This window comes from Oncorhynchus masou, chromosome 1 (assembly GCF_036934945.1).
Source record: "Oncorhynchus masou masou isolate Uvic2021 chromosome 1, UVic_Omas_1.1, whole genome shotgun sequence".
In the NCBI taxonomy this organism is placed as follows: Eukaryota; Metazoa; Chordata; class Actinopteri; order Salmoniformes; family Salmonidae; genus Oncorhynchus; species Oncorhynchus masou.
Window position 1 is genome coordinate 48,398,328 of NC_088212.1, and position 20,239 is coordinate 48,418,566.

The 20,239-nt window shown below is 40.7% G+C and overlaps 1 protein-coding gene across 4 annotated transcripts in view; it reads left to right on the forward strand.

The window, feature by feature from the left end:
- Positions 1–18,562, forward strand: part of msh3 (mutS homolog 3 (E. coli)) — a 141,722-nt gene extending 123,160 nt beyond the window's left edge. For 2 of the 4 annotated variants that reach the window (XM_064973548.1, XM_064973557.1), the window contains exons 22-24: positions 800–926; positions 5,384–5,552; positions 17,527–18,562. In XM_064973548.1, the coding sequence (XP_064829620.1) occupies positions 800–926; positions 5,384–5,552; positions 17,527–17,608 (378 nt within the window). In that variant the 3' untranslated portion in view covers positions 17,609–18,562. The remainder of the gene's footprint in view (positions 1–799; positions 927–5,383; positions 5,553–17,526) is intronic. The other 2 variants (XM_064973565.1, XM_064973574.1) reach the window with 2 other exon arrangements.
- Positions 18,563–20,239: the final 1,677 nt, after the last annotated feature.

A 20,239-nucleotide genomic window follows, 5' to 3' on the forward strand; every position in this document is an offset into this window, starting at 1 on the left:
CATTTCAAGCCATTTCCAGGGCCAAATTCCAAAACCAGTTCTCACATGATGGTTGTAACAGTGCAGACTGTGAAATGTAAATGGCGTCATTGTAAATATTAATTTGTTCTTAACTTACTTGCCTAGTTAAATAAAGGCACAAAATGAATAAAAATAGGCCCGGTTTCCCGGACACAGATTGAGCCTAGTTTAGTGCTGAAAAACCTGACCAATGGAGATTCTCAGTTGAAATAGCTTTTTAGTCCAAGACTAGGCATAGCCTGTGTCTGGGTAACTAGCCCATAGTGCTATAATGGCCTTTTACCTTGAACACCGGACAGCAGGTTAACCAAGGTACACAAATTGGCACACACATGCACATATTTATAGTGCTAGCTATGATACAGGTAGTAAGTTCCCCAGTACAATGTTCCTCTCCTCTTCAGGTCAGGAAAAGTTGCCACCAGGTGACTACTCATCTCTATTTATCCTCCTCTTTCCTCCCTTCCTCTTGCCTCCCTGCCTCTCCTCTCTCTGTGTCTGAGACCTCTGTGTCTATGTGTCTCAGAATAGGTTTCACAATAAGTGTAAAGCAATAGCATGAAGATAAATTATAACCTGGGTTGATTGAATAGGGTCATATACACTTTTCTTTTTATTTATACAGGTGATCTCAATAAAATTGAAAATATGATTGTTCACTTACTGTTGAATGTTTGACATCCATCTCTTGCTCTCCCTTGGTCTCTATCACCCTCTCTCCCTTTCTCTCCCCATCCTCTCTCTCCCCATCCATTTTCCTCCCCCTTACCCCTCTCAGGTGAAGTCTCTAACTCTGTTTGTGACCCACTACCCACCTCTGTGTGAGCTGGAGAAGGTGTATCCTCTGCATGTAGGCAACTTCCACATGGCCTTCCTCCTCAATGAACCAGACATCGCCACAGACGGTATGCTGGTGGTGTGTGTGTGTTTATGTGTGTACATGCTTGTGGGTCTTTCTATAAACAAGGGCACCCGTGAGGATTTCCTAGACTTGACAACTTGTTACAGCTGTTATAAGTAATTGATAATAATCTGCCAACATTTTTTTTGTTTAGTCCTTTCTCGTGTTTGGTGTCTTGACGGATTTGTCCAGAATCGTGTGACATAAAACATACATTGTCTGTCCTTGCATTTATGGCAAGTTGTCACTATATTGTATATTAGGCATTAATAAATTAGACATTGAACTTGAACCCTGTAAGAATCCTGGATCTAGCTGTCGGACAGTTGTTTTTGTATAAAGACCTCAGAAATGCAGTGTAACTACGTAACATTTTGTGTCTACTTATCTTATGGCGTGAAAACAGTTTTCATGGGCATACCAATCCCCAAAAATGTATGCGATTTGCTAAATCGAATGCTTCTAACAGAGTCACGTTATTGTGATACTTACAACTTAAATCGATACTGTCATTAACGTGGCTCTTCAATAGTTATGCATAATACTTGTTGGATGCGTATTTATGTCGAGCTGTTTAATTACGGCGTGATATTTTCACATCATCGTCTGATCCAGGGAGGAATTTTCCGAATGACTGTCAGTTGTTGTGCATACACTGCACCAACAGCCCAAGTGCTGGAAAAAAAGCTGTTTAAGGAATGTCCAGAGTATTTTGTTGTCATTCGTTACGCCCGGTGTAACGGTTGTCGGTGGAAGAAGCTGAGGACCAAAGCGTGGTACTTGTTCATATTATTTATTTAAACTGAACAAGATCAAACAAAGAAACAAAAAGCACAACCGAAACAGCTCCGTCAGGTGCAAAACACACTAAACAGAAAGTATAACCACCCACAAAACACAATAGAAAACAGGCTACCTAAATATGGCTCCCAATCAGAGACAACGACTGACACCTGCCTCTGATTGAGAACCATACTAGGCCATAGAAATATAACAACAGAACAAAACATAGAAAAACAACATAGAATGCCCACCCCAACTCATGCCCTGACCAACTAAAATAAAGATATAAAAAAGGAACTAAGGTCAGAACGTGACAGACCCCCCCCAAAGGTGTGGACTCCGGCCGCACAACCTGAACCTATAGGGGAGGGTCTGGGTGGGCATTTACTGCGGTGGCGGTTCTGGAGCGGGACGTGGGCCCCACTCCACCATAGTCTCGTCCCACCCTCGCCACCGACCCCGGATTGGGGACCCTAGCAACGGGTCCCGAATGGACGGGAGATTCCGGCAGCACCGGACAGGCGAGAGACTCCGGCAGCTCCGGAGTGAAAGGCGATTCCAGCAGCTCCGGAGTGAAGGGCGATTCCGGCAGCACCGGAGTAACGGACGGCTGACTGGAGGCTCTGGTAGCTCCTGACTGGCGGGCGGCACTGGCAGCTTCTGACTGGCGGGCGACTCTGGCAGCCCAGGACAGGCGGGCGACTCTGGCAGCCCAGGACAGGCGGGCGACTCTGGCAGCTCAGGACAGGCGGGAGACTCTGGCAGATCAGGACAGGCGGGCGACTCTGGCAGCTCAGGAAAGGCGGGAGACTCTGGCAGCTCAGGACAGACGGGAGACTCTGGCAGCGCTGGAGAGGCGGGAGCACCTGTAGGGAGGAGACGGAGAGACAGCCTGGTGCGGGGGGCTGCCACCGGAGGGCTGGTGCATGGAGGAGGCACCGGATAGACCGGACCGTGAAGGCACACTTGAGGTCTCGAGCACGGAGGCGCACTTGAGGTCTCGAGCACCGAGCCTGCACAACCCTACCTGGTTGGATACTCCCCGTAGCCAGGCCAGTGCGGCGAGGTGGAAAAGACCACACTGGGCTGAAAAACAACATAGAATGCCCACCCCAACTCACGCCCTAACCAACTAAAATAAAGACATAAAAAAGGAACTAAGGTCAGAACGTGACAGCCGGTGGAAGACAGTTGTGCCTGGATCCACGTTGGCTCTAATATCCCTAGCGAATTGATGTTGATCATCTTGTTGTCTGCTTGATTTGGGCTCCCAGGTGGCACAGTGGTCTAAGTCACTGCATCTCACTGCAGTACCTGGTTCAAATCCAGGCTACATCACATCCGGCCTTGATAGGAGTCCCATAGGGCGACACTCGACTGGCCCAGAGTCGTCTGGGTTTGCCGTCATTGTAAATAAGAATTTGTTGGAATGAGCCTACCTTTAAAATCAGACATTTCCTCAATTAGGTGCTTGAAAAGTCCTTGTATTTATTGTTGCCAATTTATATGTTTTCTTGCTCCCTTATTATCTGTGATTTATTTAATTACTTTTTGTGAGAGCCAACTGGGCACAGACTTCAATTCAATGTCTATTCCACCTTGGTTCAATGTAGTTTCATAGAAATTATGTGGAAACAACGTGGATTCAGCCAGTGCGAGATGTGTCCACTTTCGTCATTTTCCCTCTGCTTCAATTGAAGGGTGTTGCTCTACTCTGTTGCAGTGCGCTTATTATGTGGACGACAACATCTAATGTTGGCTTCAACTTGGCTTTCCATACAAATACTTCCATTACAAAAGGAACCAGTTTTTTAAATTTCTTTTTCATTATAAAAACATAAATTGTGAGATTTAATGTTACCGCTATTCATGAACATAGTGTCACACCCTGATCTGTTTCACCTGTCCTTGTGCTTGTCTCCACCCCCCTCCAGGTGTCGCCCATCTTCCCTATCATCCCCTGTGTATTTATACCTGTGCTCTCTGTCTGTTTGTTGCCAGTTCGTCTTGTTCTTTCAAGCTAACCAGCGTTGTCCTGTCGGCTCCTATCGTTTCCCAGCCTCTCTTTCCTCATCCTCCTGGTTCTTGACCTTTGCATGTCCTGACCCTGTACACGCCTGCTTGACCACTCTGCCTGACACTGAGCCTGCCTGCTGTCCTGTACCTTTGCTCCACCTCTGGATAACTGAACTCTGCCTGTCCCTGACCCGGAGTCCGCCTGCCGAACAAAAATATAAATGCAACGATTTCAAAGAATTTACTGAGTTACAGTTCATATAAGGAAATAATTCAATTGAAATTAATTTATTAAGCCCTAATCAATGGATTTTACATGACTGTGAATACAGATACCTTTAAAAATGGTTGGGGAGTGGATCAGAAAACCAGTCAGTATCTGTTGTGACTACCATTTGCCCCGTGCAGCACGACACAACTCCTTCACATAGAGTTGATCAGGCTGTTGATTGTGGCCTGTGGAATGTTGTCCCACTCCTCTTCAATGGCTGTGCGAAGTTGCTGGATATTTGCGGGAACTGGAACATGCTGTCGTACACGTCAAACATGCTTAATGGGTGACATGTCTGATGAGTATGCAGGCCAGAAAAACTGGGACATTTTCAGCTTCCAGGAATTGTGTACAGATCCTTGTGACATGGGGTTGTGCATTATCATGCTAAAACATAAGGTGATGGTGGCGGATGAATGGCACAACAATGGGCACGATTCAGAATCTCATCACAGTATATCTGTGTATTCAAATTGCTATCGATAAAATGCAATTGTGTTCGTTGGTCACCCCTCCCCTGTTTTGCCCTTAGAACAGCCTCAATTCATCCGGACATGGACTCTACAAGGTGTCGAAGGCACCACAGGGATGCTGGCCCATGTTGACTCCAATGCTTCCTACAGTTGTGTCAAGTTGGCTGGATGTCCTTTGGGTGGTGGACCATTCTTGATACACAATGGAAACTGTTGAGCGTGAAAAAAAAACAGTGTTGCAGTTGTTTACACAAATTGGTGCACCTGGCACTTACTGCCATACCTTGTTCAAAGGCACTTGAATATTTTGTCTTGCTCATTCACCCTCTGAATGGCACACAAACACAATCCATTTCTCAATTGTCTCGAGGCTTAAAAATCCTTCTTTAACCTGTCTCCTCCCCTTCATCTACACTGATTGAAGCGGATTTAACAAGTGACATCAATAAGGGATCAAAGCTTTCACCTGGTCAGTCTGTCATGGAATACTCAGCGTATGTACAGTTATGTAAATTGTACAATTGTATAACATTGAGGTCCTTAAACATTTCAAATAAGTACTTGAAAAAGTCCCTGAAAGTCCTCGAATTTGACTTGCCAATATCTGTATGAACCCTTCTTGAAGGATGTGTAGTCCTAGCCATATGTTATCGTATAGGTGGAGTTATGGGCCAATTTGCATATATTCACTATTATTCCTCTAACTACACATAGAACTGCATACAACTCCTTTTTATTTTTGTTTCAAAACAATTAAACAATGTCACACATTGTCCCCATTATTTATAGAAATAACCTTGTGTAGAGTTTAACCAAGGCTGTGGGTTTATGAAGGGTTAGTTAGGACGGTTGACTTAAGTCCAGTAAGGCTAACCATAGCAAAGTTGTGTTTATACCTTTGTGTGTGCGTGTGTGTAGACGTTGAGGTGCAGCCAGAGTTCATCACCTTCCTGTACCAGTTGACTGAGGGGGCGGCTGGGCAGAGCTATGGGCTAAATGTTGCCCGATTGGCTGAGATTCCAGAAACTGTACTCCACATCGCCGCACGCAAAGCACAGGAGCTAAAGAACATCGTCGAAGCCCGAAGGTACACATACAAAAAAGACACACACTATTCCACACAGTGGGACACTCTTTCGGCTGAGCAGTCCAATGACTGAGTATGAGAACACTTCTGCAAAACGTTTTAAATCAATCTTGACTAACAACATGCCACTGGCTTTGAGTAAAGCCAGTTTGTCTATGTATGCAGATAACTCAACACTATACACATCAGCTACTACAGCGACTGAAATAACTGAAACACTTAACAAATTGCTGCAGTTAGTTTCAGAATGGGTGGCAAGGAATAAGGTCCTAAATATTTGAAAAACTAAAAGCATTGTATTTGGGACAAATCATTCACTGTACCCTTAACCTCAACTAAATCTTGTAATAAATCATGTGGAAATTGAGCAAGTTGAGGTGACTAAACTGCTTGGAGTAACCCTGGATTGTAAACGGTCATGGTCAAAAAATATTGATACAACAGTAGCTACGATGAGGAGAAGTCTGTCCATAATAAAGTGTTGCTCTACCTTCTTAAACTTCTTGTGACTCTCAAACCCGGATCCGGAACCGTAATCATCGCCTCAAACTAATTAGCAAAACGCAGAGGACATAAATCTTCCTAGAAAATCTTCCTATTCATGAAAATCACAAATGAAATATATTGAGACACAGCTTAGCCTTTTGTTAATCACACTGTCATCTCAGATTTTTAAAATATGCTTTACAGCCAACGCTAGACAAGCATTTGTGTAAGTTTATCATGGCATAATGCTATGCTAGGCTCTGCTAGCGGCAGGCATCATTTTCACGAAAATAAGAAAAGCAATCAAATTAAATCATTTACCTTTGAAGAACTTCGGATGTTTTCACTCAGGAGACTCCCAGTTAGATAGCAACTGTTCCTTTTTCCAAAAATATTATTTTTGTAGGCGAAATAGCTCCCATTTCTTCTTCAAGTTTGGCTGAGAAATCGACTGGAAAATGCGGTCACTACAACGCCAAACTGTTTTCCAAATTAGCTCCATAATATCGACAGAAACATGGCAAACGTTGTTTAGAATCAATCCTCAAGGTGCTTTTAACATATTTATTCGATAATATATCCGTCGGGACAATTGGTTTCTCATTAGAAGCGATTGGAATAATGGCTACCTCAGTACTTTACGCAAGATTTTCTGCGGGAGCCATCATGTGACCACTTGCTCAATGTGGTCCCTTACGGCTATTCTTCAACATAAATGCGTAAAAAGACGTCACAATGCTGTAGACACCTTGGGGAATACGTAGAAAGCGTAAGCTCATTCGTAGCCCATTCACAGCCATATAAGGAGTCATTGGCATGAAGCGCTTTCAAAAAATGCGGCACTTCCTGATTGGATTTTTATCTGGGTTTCGCCTGTAACATCTGTAACATTCTGTTGCACTCACAGACAATATCTTTGCAGTTTTGGAAACGTCAGAGTGTTTTCTATCCAAAGCTGTCAATTATATGCATAGTCGAGCATCTTGTCGTGACAAAATATCCCGTTTAAAACGGGAACGTTTTTTATCCAAAAATTTAAATACTGCCCCCTAGTCGCAAAAGGTTAACAGCACTATCAACAAGGCAGGTTACAGGCACTAGTTTTGTTGCACCTGGACTACTGTTCAGTCGTGTGGTCAAGTGCCACAAAGTGATTTTGGAAAATTGGCTAAATGTGGAATAGAGATTGAATTCATCACTACTTGTATTTGTGAGAGGTATTGACATGTTGAATGCACTGAGCTGTCTGTTTGAACTACTAGCGCTACTGACACCCATGCATACCCCACAAGACATGCCACCGGAGGTCTCTTCACAGTCTCCAAGTCCAGAACAGACTATCCGAGGCGCACAGTACTACATGGGGCTTTATTCCATGTCAAATACCTAATGCAAACAGTAGAATGAGATACAAACAGAAACAAATATACTTTATAGAACAGAAGGGACTGTGAAGAGACACAAACACCAGCACAGACACATGCATACACACACACGATAAACTATACACACACATACACAAGGATTTTTAATTTTATGTGGTAGTAGAGTAGTGGTCTGAGGGCACACACTTAATGTGTTGTGAAATCTGAAGTGAATGTATTGTTTTTTAAATGGAATAAACTGCCTTAATTTTGCTGGACCCCAGGAAGAGGAGCTGCTGTCTTGGCAGATCCAAGCGTCGGCTGGAGTGGTGTAAAGCTTGCTGCCATTGGAGCCTGGCGCAGTGGAAATGCGTTCTCTGGAGTGATGAATCACACTTCACCATCTGGCAGTCCGATGGATGAGTCTGGGTTTGGCGAATGACTTGTGAACGCTACCTGCCCCAATGCATAGTGCCAACTGTAAAGTTTGTTGGAGGAGGAATAATGGTCTGGGGCGGTTTTTCATGGTTCAGGCCCCTTAGTTCCAGTGAAGGAAATTCTTAACGCAGCAGCATACAAGGACATTCTAGACAATTCTGTGCTTCTAACATCATGGCAACAGTTTGGGGAAGGCCTTTTCCTGTTTCATCATGGCAATGCCCCTGTGCACAAAGCGAGGTCCATACAAAAATGGTTTGTCGAGATCGGTGTGGAAGAACTTGACTGGCCTGCACAGAGCCCTGACCTCAACCACATCGAACACCTTTGGGATGAATTGTAACGCAGACTGATAGCTAGGCCTAATCACCCAAAGTCAGTGCCCAACCTCACTAATGCTCTTGTGGCTGAATGGAAGAAAGTCACCACAGCAATGTTCCAACATCTAGTTGAAAGCCTTCCCAGAAGTGTGGAAGCTGGTATAGAAGCATAGGGGGGGGGGCAACTCCCTATTAATGCCCATGAGATGTTCAACAAGTAGGAGTCTGCTTACTTTTGGTCATGTAGTGTAGATATGGGCAGTACCAAAACCAGTGATCTAATGATTGTCTTTTCGTAGCTAAATCTGCAGTTAGGATGGTTGTATTCCCCATATACTGAATATAACATTCTATTGCTTGCAAGAATTTGTATAATAATTTAAATGGAAAAACTCAAAGTTTTGATATCCGGCGTCGTTTTGTGTATCAGGTCATAAACCATGTGCCATGGAATCGGTGTGTCGAAAATCTCCTCCCAACTATTTTGCAACCTGTGTGGCGCAGCTGTCAATTTTTTTTTGTTCCTTAAATCAAACTGTTATACTGTTTTATTCAGAATTTATTAAAATAATTTATTCATAGCCAATTTTTGTCTTTAATACAGGGCCGACAGACATGTTCCTTACCTTCTCCCCTTTCCATTTGCCTCGTCCATTTTTGTAGTAATGCTGCAATCAGTTGTAATTTTGGATAGAGCAGGCATTTCCATATATATTTGTTAACTGCAAGTGTGACGTAACTCGACCAGTCTTATTTATGATATAATTTACAAAGATTATTAAAGTGAAATTGCACCCAGCTCATTAGCTATTTTTTTATTTGACTAGGCAAGTCAGTTAAGGACAAATTCTTATTTTCAATGACGGCCTAGGAACAGTGGGTTAACTGCCTTGTTCAGGGGCAGAACGACAGATTTTTACCTTGTCAGCTTGGGGATTCAATCTTGCAACCTTTCGGTTACTAGTCCAACGCTCTAACCACTAGGCTACCTGCCGCCCCTTTCTATGGCTTCTTTTAAAAATAGCAATATTTTGGAGATAATTTCATTTTTTTAAATAATCGAAAGTGAAATGTTGTAATCTGAATGATGGGAAGAAGTCCATTCTTGAACACGAGGTGAACTATTGTTACCAATCTGCTAGAGAACCAGTTCGGATTTAAGTATAGTTTTTGTATGATTTAAGCCTTTATTAAGTGTTCCAATGCTTTAGTAATTGATCATTTCTTCCCCTCGAATTTATATTCATTATATAAATACGCCTGTTTAATTTTTGTCTGGTTTGTCATTCCAAAAAAAGGTCAATAGTCTTTGCTCATATAATTTAAAAAACAAGTCATTAGGTGTAGGCAGGGCCATAAGCAAATAGGTAAACTGGGATATGACTAAATAATTAATCAGGGTGATTTTTCCATAAATAGACAGGTTGTCCTTTCCATAGTAACAAGATTTTATCTAATTTGGCTAACTTTCTATTAAAATGTATTGTAGCGAGATCATTTCGTTCTTTCGGGATATGAATACCAAGTATGTCCACTTCACCGTCTGACCATTTTATTGGTAAACAACACGATAATGGCAAACTTTTATTTTTAGCAATCCAATATAAAATATGGTGCATTTATCATAATTCGGTTATAATCCAGAAATGTGATATAGATCCTCTGTGAGGCTGTGCAGGGATCCAAATTGTGGATTTAAAAGAAAACATGAATCATCAGTATACAATGACACCTTTGTTTTTAAGCCCTGGATTTCTAGCCCTTTGATATTTTTGTTGGATCTGATTTTAATAGCTAACTTTTCGATGGCCGTAATAAATAGAAATGTCTATCATGGACATCCTTGTTTTACTCTTCTTTACAATTTAATACTTTCTGATAATAAGCCATTATTTACTATTTTACACCTGGGGTTACTATATATAACTTTAACCCATTGTATAAGAGATTTTTCAAAATTCTAATGGTCCAGGCATTTAATTATATGCTCTATGCATTTTGCTAGGATTTTGACATCACAACATAGTGTAAGGGGTCTCCAGTTTTTTAGGTGGACTGGATCTATATACTGTATTTACCACCTGGGTCCTATTTCAATAATAGTGAATTCAGACCTTCTTGCTGAGTATCAGATAGTCTACCGCTTTTATAGGATTGGTTAAAACAGAACTTTGAGTACATCGAAAAAATATTTGATATAACTCAACTGGTGTGCCACCCAGCCCTGAAGTTTTCATGACCTTGAAGGCTTTAATTGCATCTACAAGTTATTCCTCTGTAATTAGGTCTTCACGTGAGTCTTTCTGTATAGCTGTTAATTTTACACTATTAATAGAAAAAAAATCCTTACAATTAACTTTAGTTCATGGAGATGGAGGAGACTGAAATTAAAACATGAATCATGGATGACTCTGTCATTTATAGCAAGTTTCAGTAAATTATTTTTGGTCGCATTTCTATGTTGAAGATAAAAAATATAAAACAATGTGTATTTTTCCCTGTATTCCAGTTCGCCTTATTTTTATAATATATTACACTTGATCTTTCTTCAATAAGTTCCTCCATTTCTTTTTGTTTTTCCTCTAACTTATTCTGTGCCTCTATGGCACAGTTTTTATTACCATCTATCTGCATTGTTAGACCTTCTATTTCCTTTGTTAATATGGACTCGTTTGACCCTAAATTGCTTTTGTTTTATAGATGAGTATTGAAATGCATGGCCTCTAAAGGCACTTTTAAAAGTGTCCCAAACAATAAGGGTATCTGCTGTACCTATGTTCTGTAGGGAAAAGTCAGGTATAAATTATTCTGTCTTGGTTAAAAACAAGTTGTCATGCAGTAAGCTTTGACTATATTTCCAGTATCCTCGCCCTTGCAGAAATTCTGTAAGAGTAATGTGTATACCAATTATTTGATGGTCCGACCGCATTCTGTCACCAATCAACACTCTTTAAACATTTGCTAGCAACGAAAATTACATAAGGAATTAGTCAAGACGACTTGCTTGATTGAGCCTCCTCCATGTATATCTCACTAGGTCAGGATGTTTAAGCCTCCATATACCCGCTAGTTCCAATATATCCATAATAGTCGTAATTTCCTTAAGTGCATGAGCGTGATAGTTTGTGGTGTGAATTCCTTTGCAGTCCATTGAGGTACTTAAAACCGTATTATAATCTCCTACTGTAATAATTGAGTGTATTGCCTGTAAGCTCGATAAATTATTATACACTGCCGTTCAAAAGTTTGGGGTCACTTAGAAATGTCCTTGTTTTTTAAAGAAAAGCTCATTTTTTGTCCATTTAAAATAACATCAAATTGATCAGAAATACAGTGTAGACATTGTTAATGTTGTAAATTACTATTCTTTCAAAAACAAGGACATTTCTAAGTGACCCCAAACTTTTGAACGGTAGTGTATATATTATTGAAGAACCGTGGATCATCATTATTTGGACCATGTAGATCAATGAGCCAGATCTGTGTATGGGTCCAGTAGCATATTTAAAAGGATCCACCTTCCTTGCTGATCTGTTTGAACAGTTTGCATATTCGGATCAATGATTGTTCATTAATATCATCACCCCTTTTGAGTTTCTTTGCCCATGGGAGAAATATATTTCGCCCCCAGTCATTTTTCCATACAACTTCTTCGAAAGGTGTAGAATGAGTTTCCTGTAAACAATAGATATTATATTCCTTCTAGGGGAAGGAAGCCAGGTAAAGACTGATCGTCTTTTATTATTATCTGCTAAACCATTACAATTATAACCAGCTATACTTATTTCACCACTTGCCATAATGAGATACAAGTTTAGATTATACATACCATAATATTTTTGTAAACTTACCATTAAGAAATACCATGATAACTGAGTGTCCATATAGCTGTACCATGATATTTTCACTGTTAAGCATAATGTGGGTGGGACAGTGATGGTGCCGGAGGGTAGGGCTAATGTTATGTACATCATCAGACTGTTAAATAGCCATCACTAACAGGTTACCACCCGGATACTCAACCCTGCACCTTAGAGGCTGCTGCCTTATAGACATGGAATCACTAACCACTTTAATAATGGAACACTAGTCACTTTAATAATGTTTACATACTGCTTTACTCATCTCGTATGTATATACTTGTTACCGGAATTAAATTCCTCTGTTTTAATACCCAATTAAAATCAATCACTCTGTCAATTCATAAGGATTTGTATGAACCTTATTTGTATAAAATGGACAGAGCCCAGTCTTAAAGTCCACCAGCAGCTTTTATTCACGAGAGTACTGCTCCTTACACATTTTACCACAGGTTATAAACTGAAAATGACATCATTAGTTTCAGTACTAGCCCGTGTCATCTCCGCTCTAGTAAAATGGCTGTAGGGTTCTTGCATGTCTCTCCCTATTAAGATAATATATGACTGAGCCAAGGTCAGCTTGTGTAGCCAGACTGGCTATAAGTTCATCCATTTCTACCATGGTACAGACAGTCATTGTTCTAATTCTTGATTATATTTACACACATTATATTCAGTACTAGGATTAAAAATAAAATGCATACATATACACTAACATAATAGTATTCTGATTAGTACATACACAGTAACATAATAGTATTCTGATTAGTCAGTCCTGATTGAAATGTATACATAATTAGTCATCATTGATAAAAATTCCCTTAACAATACTGTATTCTATTCTACTGTATTTTAGTCAATGCCACTCTGACATTGCTCATCCTAATATTTATATATTTCTTAATTACATTATTTTACTTTTAGATTTGTGTATTGTTGTGAATATTTAGATACTACTGCACTGTTGGAGCTAGGAACACAAGCATTTCGCTATGCCTGCAATAACATCTGCTAAATACAGTATGTGTATGTGACCAATAACATTTGATTTGATCCTTTAAAATTAGCACATGTTGCCACTTACAGTACAGAACCAGATTCTCAGCAACATTTTGAATGCCTTCACCTCTGTTTTACTGCATCTAGTTATTTAAAAATATATTTAAAAAAAACATTGCATATCTTAATTTATTCCCACAATTGACAAATAATTTGCATAATAATATCAGCACTTCTAGGAAGGATTGTCACCTGTAACAAGGGCTGGCAGTATGAATTCTACATTTTGTCAACAGATGTGGGATGCATAGACTCACTCAACCCACCCCATCCAAACAAACACCTCTGCCCCTCTCCCCTTCCACCCATAGATTGACCTTTCGTACACACAAACACACAAGCTAACATTTTCAACAGTTGTTCCATCCCGGACCCCAACTCAAGGGAAGACTTGATGTGTGAATGTGTAAAACAGTTTGGCTATTTACAAATTGAGTAGGAATGGGAAGATTTAATTAACCAATATCTAGTCCTAGCTTATAGAGCTCCCCCCCCCCCCAACACCCACACAAGCTGGTCCACCGTTATGACCAATCTTCTCAAGAACCTCTGTGCAGTTAGACCATTTTGATTATTCTGTGCCTCCATGGCCACAATAATATGCCGCCTCTCTGATTGTCCGAGTGTGACTCCCTCCCCATGGGTTACTGCAGCCAGTGTAGCCAGCAATGCCAGTACCTGCGGGTAATCCACTATCATTAGCAGCTTTGAGAAAATCCTAGTATATTATGCTCACCCATTCGGGGGCATAGGCTTTTGGGCCTACTCTACCAGGCAAGCTCAGACTCTTGAGGGGGTGGTGCTGCTTCAGTGAGTCTGACTGCGTTCAACTTTCTGTCATGGCTGCATAGCCTACTTGCAGTAGGAAACCATGTGTTTTGATGTATTTGATACCATTCCACAAATTCCGCTCCCGCCTTCACCACGAGCCCGTCCTCCCCAATGAAGGTACCACCAACATCCTGTGCCCGCATGCTGTGCCTTTTTTATGTCCTCTTGTTTGTTGTGTTTTTATTTCTACCTTGTTGATTACTGCCTACTTTTTGGCTTTGGGTACTTTGTGTGTACCAGTTCCTTGTATTTGGGGATTTATTATTTAATGAATTATCCTATCTTTTATCTATTTATAAATACTATACGTAAAAAATGTAATACCAATTATTTTACAACATTCCCTAACTTGAATCGTATAGTGTATTTATAGTTAAAGGATTAATTGTATTTTATTATTTCTGTGAAAAATATATATAAAAGAATTAACTCCAGAGCACCAAATTTTTGCGCTTTCATATTGTCTGTATATCAAATAAGCCATTCTCTTATCTTGTTCTTTATTTTAAGTTCAATAACATTGACAGTTTAGTTTCGGCTTTTTTGTTTATTTTTCTCATTTGAAAGGCTCGCCTTCCATCTTTTTACGGGCACGCCTAATATATCATTTATAGATTTTAGCAGATCGGTTTCCACGCTTACTGTACAGGGTGGTGAAATAGGTCATCCGTGTCAGTCAAAGAGTCTCTTCATTTTCCTTTAGAGTTTGGTTCTCTATTCTTTCTGTGTTTACTCTCTGCTATGTTTTGGTGTTGACTGTGTTGGTTGTCTTTGTCTATACAATTCTCTAGCATTACAAGCTGTTTTGAGTTATCCAGTGTGGATGTTGTTGCACACGAGTGAGCAGATCAGCGTAGAAGTACTATTATTTAGTCAGTTTTGGGGACATTAATATATATGCTTTTTCACGAGGCATTCTGAACCGCCATGCTACCTTCTTATTGAGTCATTGTTAGTTTTACACTTAAGACATGCCGTTGTGCTGTAGAATTTGTGAATGTTGTCTCTTGATTAAATAAAAAATAATACTCAGAAATCTACACACAATACTCCATAATGACAAAGCGAAAACAGGTTTTTCGAAGAAAAGAAAAAAATGTATTCATAATTTAAAAACATACCTTATTTACGTACAGTACCACTCAAATGTTTGGACACACCTACTCATTCAAGGGCTTTTCTACATTGTAGACATCAAAACTATGAAATAACCCATATGGAATCATGTAGTAACCAAAAAAAGTGTTAATCAAATCCAAATATGCATAAATTATACATAAGCATAGGCCTATATTTGAGCCCCCGACACACAAAAAAAACATAATTAAAATAATGATTGTGACATAGCGTACCACATATTACGCATAACAGAATATATATATTTTGTTTTTTTTTACTGATTTAAGTTGTCTTTGGTACTGATATTCACCTTTGAGTGTGGACTGTATTATTATGCATACTGGGTGGACTAGTTACCTTGTGCTACGCTCAAAAATGTATATATTTGAGTCTGGGAGAGAACTTCTAGGCCTAGGCGAAGCTATTGGTTTATTGATTAATTTTTTATTTTTTCATAATTAATAGGCTGACACATTACTTTTAGCAACAGAATATCTCACCATCATGCATTTCATCTCTTCTCTCACCTTCAATTCCTTTCTGGAACATGCAGAGATGGGGGCAGTCAACAGTTTAATGGAATATGTTTGTTGTGAAAACATGTTACTATCAATGTTCCCGAAAATATTTCACTTGGTTTCCCATATGAACCACTGGCTGGCTGCAGGAACATGGTTGGAGGGCGCACTGCATACAGAGTTTGGGCAAAATATCACCTTTCGAGCAGCAAGAGGCTGCATGCTCCTCAAACAGTGGTTGAGGCATGAAGTGAAATAACTGGAGTAGCCTGCCGGTGGGAAAGCAGCCTCCATTCGCTATTCGAAAGCCTTGTTCCTGCCCGTTTGATAATGGGCCATTCTAAATCGAAACTAGCCTGAGGCAAGGAAGAGAGCGCAAGCTTTTTGTGACTTTCTCAAATAATCAATAGCGTATTGTCGCATCATGCAGCCCATATTTGTTTTCATTTCTGAGACAGTCTAAAGTTTGTATCATTCACAACTAAAGTTGCCAAATAACTCTAAATGTAGCATATAGGACCTGTTTGAAATGATCACATTTATGCTCAACTTAGCCTTTTCATATGCGCACTTGCTCTGGAATGGGAAAAATACAATTTCTATTTTATTCAACTAAGTTCAATTATATTCTTCTTACTAGAAAATCATATAATATAAAATAATGGAATGGGACTTCTACGCATATCTTGTCAGCTATATGAACACACCTACAGACTATGGCATAGCCCATTGCCAGATAACATACAGTAGGCCAACTCATATTCTATTCTTCTGAAATACATTTTGTAATTAACGCATTTGTATCTTTATCTTTTTAAATTAAACTGATTTGGTGAGGGCTGCAAGATGTTTACCAGGTTTATTTTCCATTAAGTACTAGGCTTTATTTGAGATGAACCTGTATTTGTTGGCTCACTTCAAAATGGTATTTTCTTCATTACCATATAAAGATTTTGTGCTTTTTCTAAAATAGTGATTTATTTTTCTTTAATTTTAATTTCTAACTCAGATTTAACTAATTGCGGAATATGAAATTATCATTCCCCTAATTAAATCAAGTTATTTTGCAGGGTGTGCGTGTGTCAGGCAACCCGCAGGCCAGGGCGTACAGAGCTAGTCTCCCATAGGAATTACCTGTTAGCAGAGGTATTACCTGTTAGCAGAGACACACACACACACACACCATGTAATCCCTTCCATATGAAATGTGTGTCTCGTGCCAGACAGTCAGAGCCCGTGGGGTGCAGTAGAGTACTAGCTTGCCACTCATTCCTCTACCATCAAGGCTCAATTCACCCCTGGGGACCGGTGTCTTATTTCTCAAAGAATCAGATTGGTTTTTGCATGTTCCACCATCCTGACATCAGCCCATTCCTTTAAAGGATCTAGTAATATTTCCACCTGCAACTTTCGCCAAATGTCAATTGCATACCAGTAGTAGCAAAGGAATATATATCCATGAGTGTAAAACATTATTTTCAGAACGTAGCATTTTATATGTGACTATCTGGTCCGGCGGCACTCTGATTCTACCATATTGCGGACACTTATCAGTCCTTTCAGATCTACATAAATGGCGGGGGGCTTGATATTGGGCAAAATTTCAGAACACACAAAATGGATTTACTTCAAGACTGAAACATTTGTACTAGAATAATTCCATATAATTCTCTGTTGGCTTCCAATTATATTGGATCGAATTAAAACCACTTTTCTATTGTGTTCCCCCTACCTCTAATCCACTTCTTTCACTCTCTCATTCTCGCTCTCTCTCTCTTTCTTTCACCCTCTCTGATCTCTCTCGTTCTCTCTCTCTCCTTCCCTCTCTGATCTCTCTCTTTCCCTCTCTGATCTCTCTCTCTCTTTCCCTCTCTGATCTCTCTCTCTCTTTCCCTCTCTGATCTCTCTCTCATTCTCTCTCTCTCTCTCTCTCTCTCTCTCTCTCTCTCTCTCTCTCTCTCTCTCTCTCTGATCTCTAGAAAGAGCAAGAGGTTGTTTGCTGAACTGTGGAGCATCGACGACAGAAAGGCTCTTTTGGACTGGGTGCAGCTAAACTCCTGATCACACACACTCGAATGTGCACACACTCAGAAATCCCTGGCCGTTGTGACTCTAAGCCTGGTTTGTCCTCTTGTGTTCTCCATAAAGTTTCTCTAGCCCCGGCTCAGGAAGGACTAAAGCCCTGAGGGAACAGGAGGAACAGCATTAATCTCTGTTTCTATAGAAAATGGACACACACCATTAAATGCCAAAGCACATTCAAGTGCGCGGCGGATTAGCGGGACCGGTGATGCGAGAGCTATCTCTAAACCCAGTCATTTTTTTTATTGAACCTTTATTAAACTAGGCAAGTCAGTTAAGAACACATTCTTATTTGCAATGACGGCCTACACAGGCCAAACCCGGGTGACGCTGAGCCAATTGTGCGTCGCCCTATGGGACTCCCAATCACGGCCGGTTATGACACAGCCTGGATTTGAACCAGGGTGTCTGTAGTTTTTCTTTGGTACCAGGTAGTTTAATTGTATTAAAGTAAGTAAATACCTAAAGGTACCCAGTTACCACATAGATTGTTGGTTAATACCAGCTGAAACAACAAGTTTATCTATGGTTAGGGAAACTCATAGCGTTAATGGCATGGCTGCACGCTTGCTGTGAATCCAGTATGAGACCACGCAGAGAAGCAGGGGATAGCGTTATTTTGACAAGCATAGGCGAGAGACGTGCTTTGATAATGCAACCCATGGTTTACAGAATGAAGTCGAATTTTTTGGTTGAAATGTGAATAGCATCCCCGGGACAGTCCCAGGCTCCTGGTTACCCATGTTAATCCCTAATTCAGATTTAGTCTGGGTACCAGTCTGTTTAGCTATCATTCCACTCCTTGCCACTCCTGTCATTTGGCAAGTGACAGGAGTGGAATGTTATCGAAAATGACTGTTACCTAGCCTAATTCAGGCTGTGTGGGTAGAATAAATTCAGGCTTGTACAATTCAATAAAAAAAAAAAACTTTATTCAGACTGTTGAATCTTTGTGTTCATTTCTCTAGTGTGAAACTCACTGTCTAATGAAATACTTATCTTCCATTTTTAATGTCTGATTTAGTTTCAGTGATACCGTTTGGGTAACGCTTTACTTGACACATCATAACAGCAGACATAATATGGTCATAACACTGTTATGACCCATATTTACACCTGTTGTGACATTGTGTTATTTTATGGCTGGTTATGACACCTAAATTAGTTTCAAAACCCACATTTTATTTAAAGTCATGTTTTTTCATAATATTTTAAATAACGAAGCATTATGACCATCGTGTTACTTTACTTAGACTAAGAAAAGACACTTTATGAGACTGTCAGAAAGCGTTATGACCAGCATAACCATATAAACCAGAAAGGCCTATCAAATCAAATTTTATTTGTCACATGCACCGAATACAACCTTACAGTGAAATGCTTACTTACAAGCCCTTAACCAACAATGCAGTTTTAAGAAAATAAAAGTAACAAATAATTAAAGTGCAGCAGTAAAATAACAAAAGGCGGCTATATTACAGGGGGTACCGGTACAGAGTCAATGTGTGGGTCACCGGTGTCAAGGTAATATGTACATGTAGATAGAGTTATTAAACATGTAGACATGTAGATAAGAACTGAGAGTAGCAGCAGCATAGAGGAGGGCATGGGGGGCAATCCAAATAGACTGGGTAGCCATTTAATTAGATGTTCAGGAGTCTTATGGCTTGGGGGTAGAAGCTGTTTAGAAACCTCTTGGACCTAGACTTGGAGCGTAGGTATTGCTTCCCGTGCGGTAGCAGAGAGAACAGTCTATGACTAGGGTGGCTGGAGTCTTTGACAATTTTTAGGGCCTTCCTCTGACACCGCCTGGTATAGAGGTCCTGGATGGCAGGAAGCTTGGCCCCGGTGGCCGTACGCACTACCCTCTGTAGGACCTTGCTGTCTGAAGTAGCCAAGCAGTTGCCATACCAGGCAGTGATGCAACCCGTCAGGATGCTCTCGATGGTGCAGCTGTAAAACCTTTGGCATGCCAAATCTTTTCAGTCTCCTGAGGGGGAATAGGTTTTGTTGTGCCCTCTAAACAACTGTCTTGGTATGCTTGGACCATGTTAGTTTGTTGGTGATGTGGACACCAATGAATTTGAAGCTCTCAACCTGCTCCACTACTGCCCCGTAGATGAGAATGGGGGCGTGCTCGGTCCTCCTTTTCCTGTAGTCCACAATCAACTCCTTTGTCTTGATCACATTGAGGGAGGGGTTGGTGTCCTTGCACCACACGGGCAGGTCTCTGACCTCCCTATCGTCTCATCGTTGTCGGAGATCAGGCCTACCACTATTGTGTCATCTGCAAACTTAATGATGGTGTTGGAGTCGTGCCTGGCCTTGCAGTCATGAGTGAACAGGGAGTACAGGATGGGACTGTGAACGCACCCCTGAGGGGCCCCCATGTGGGGCCCCCATGTGGGGGATGTGTTGTTACTACATACCCTTACCATCTGGGGGCGTCCCATCAGGAAGTCCAGGATCCAGTTGCAGAGGGAGGTGTTTAGTCCCAGGGTCCTAGTGATGAGCTTTGAGGGCACTATGGTGTTGAATGCTGAGCTGTAGTCAGTGAATAGCATTCTCATGTAGGTGTTCCTTTTGTCCAGGTGTGAAAGGGCAATGTGG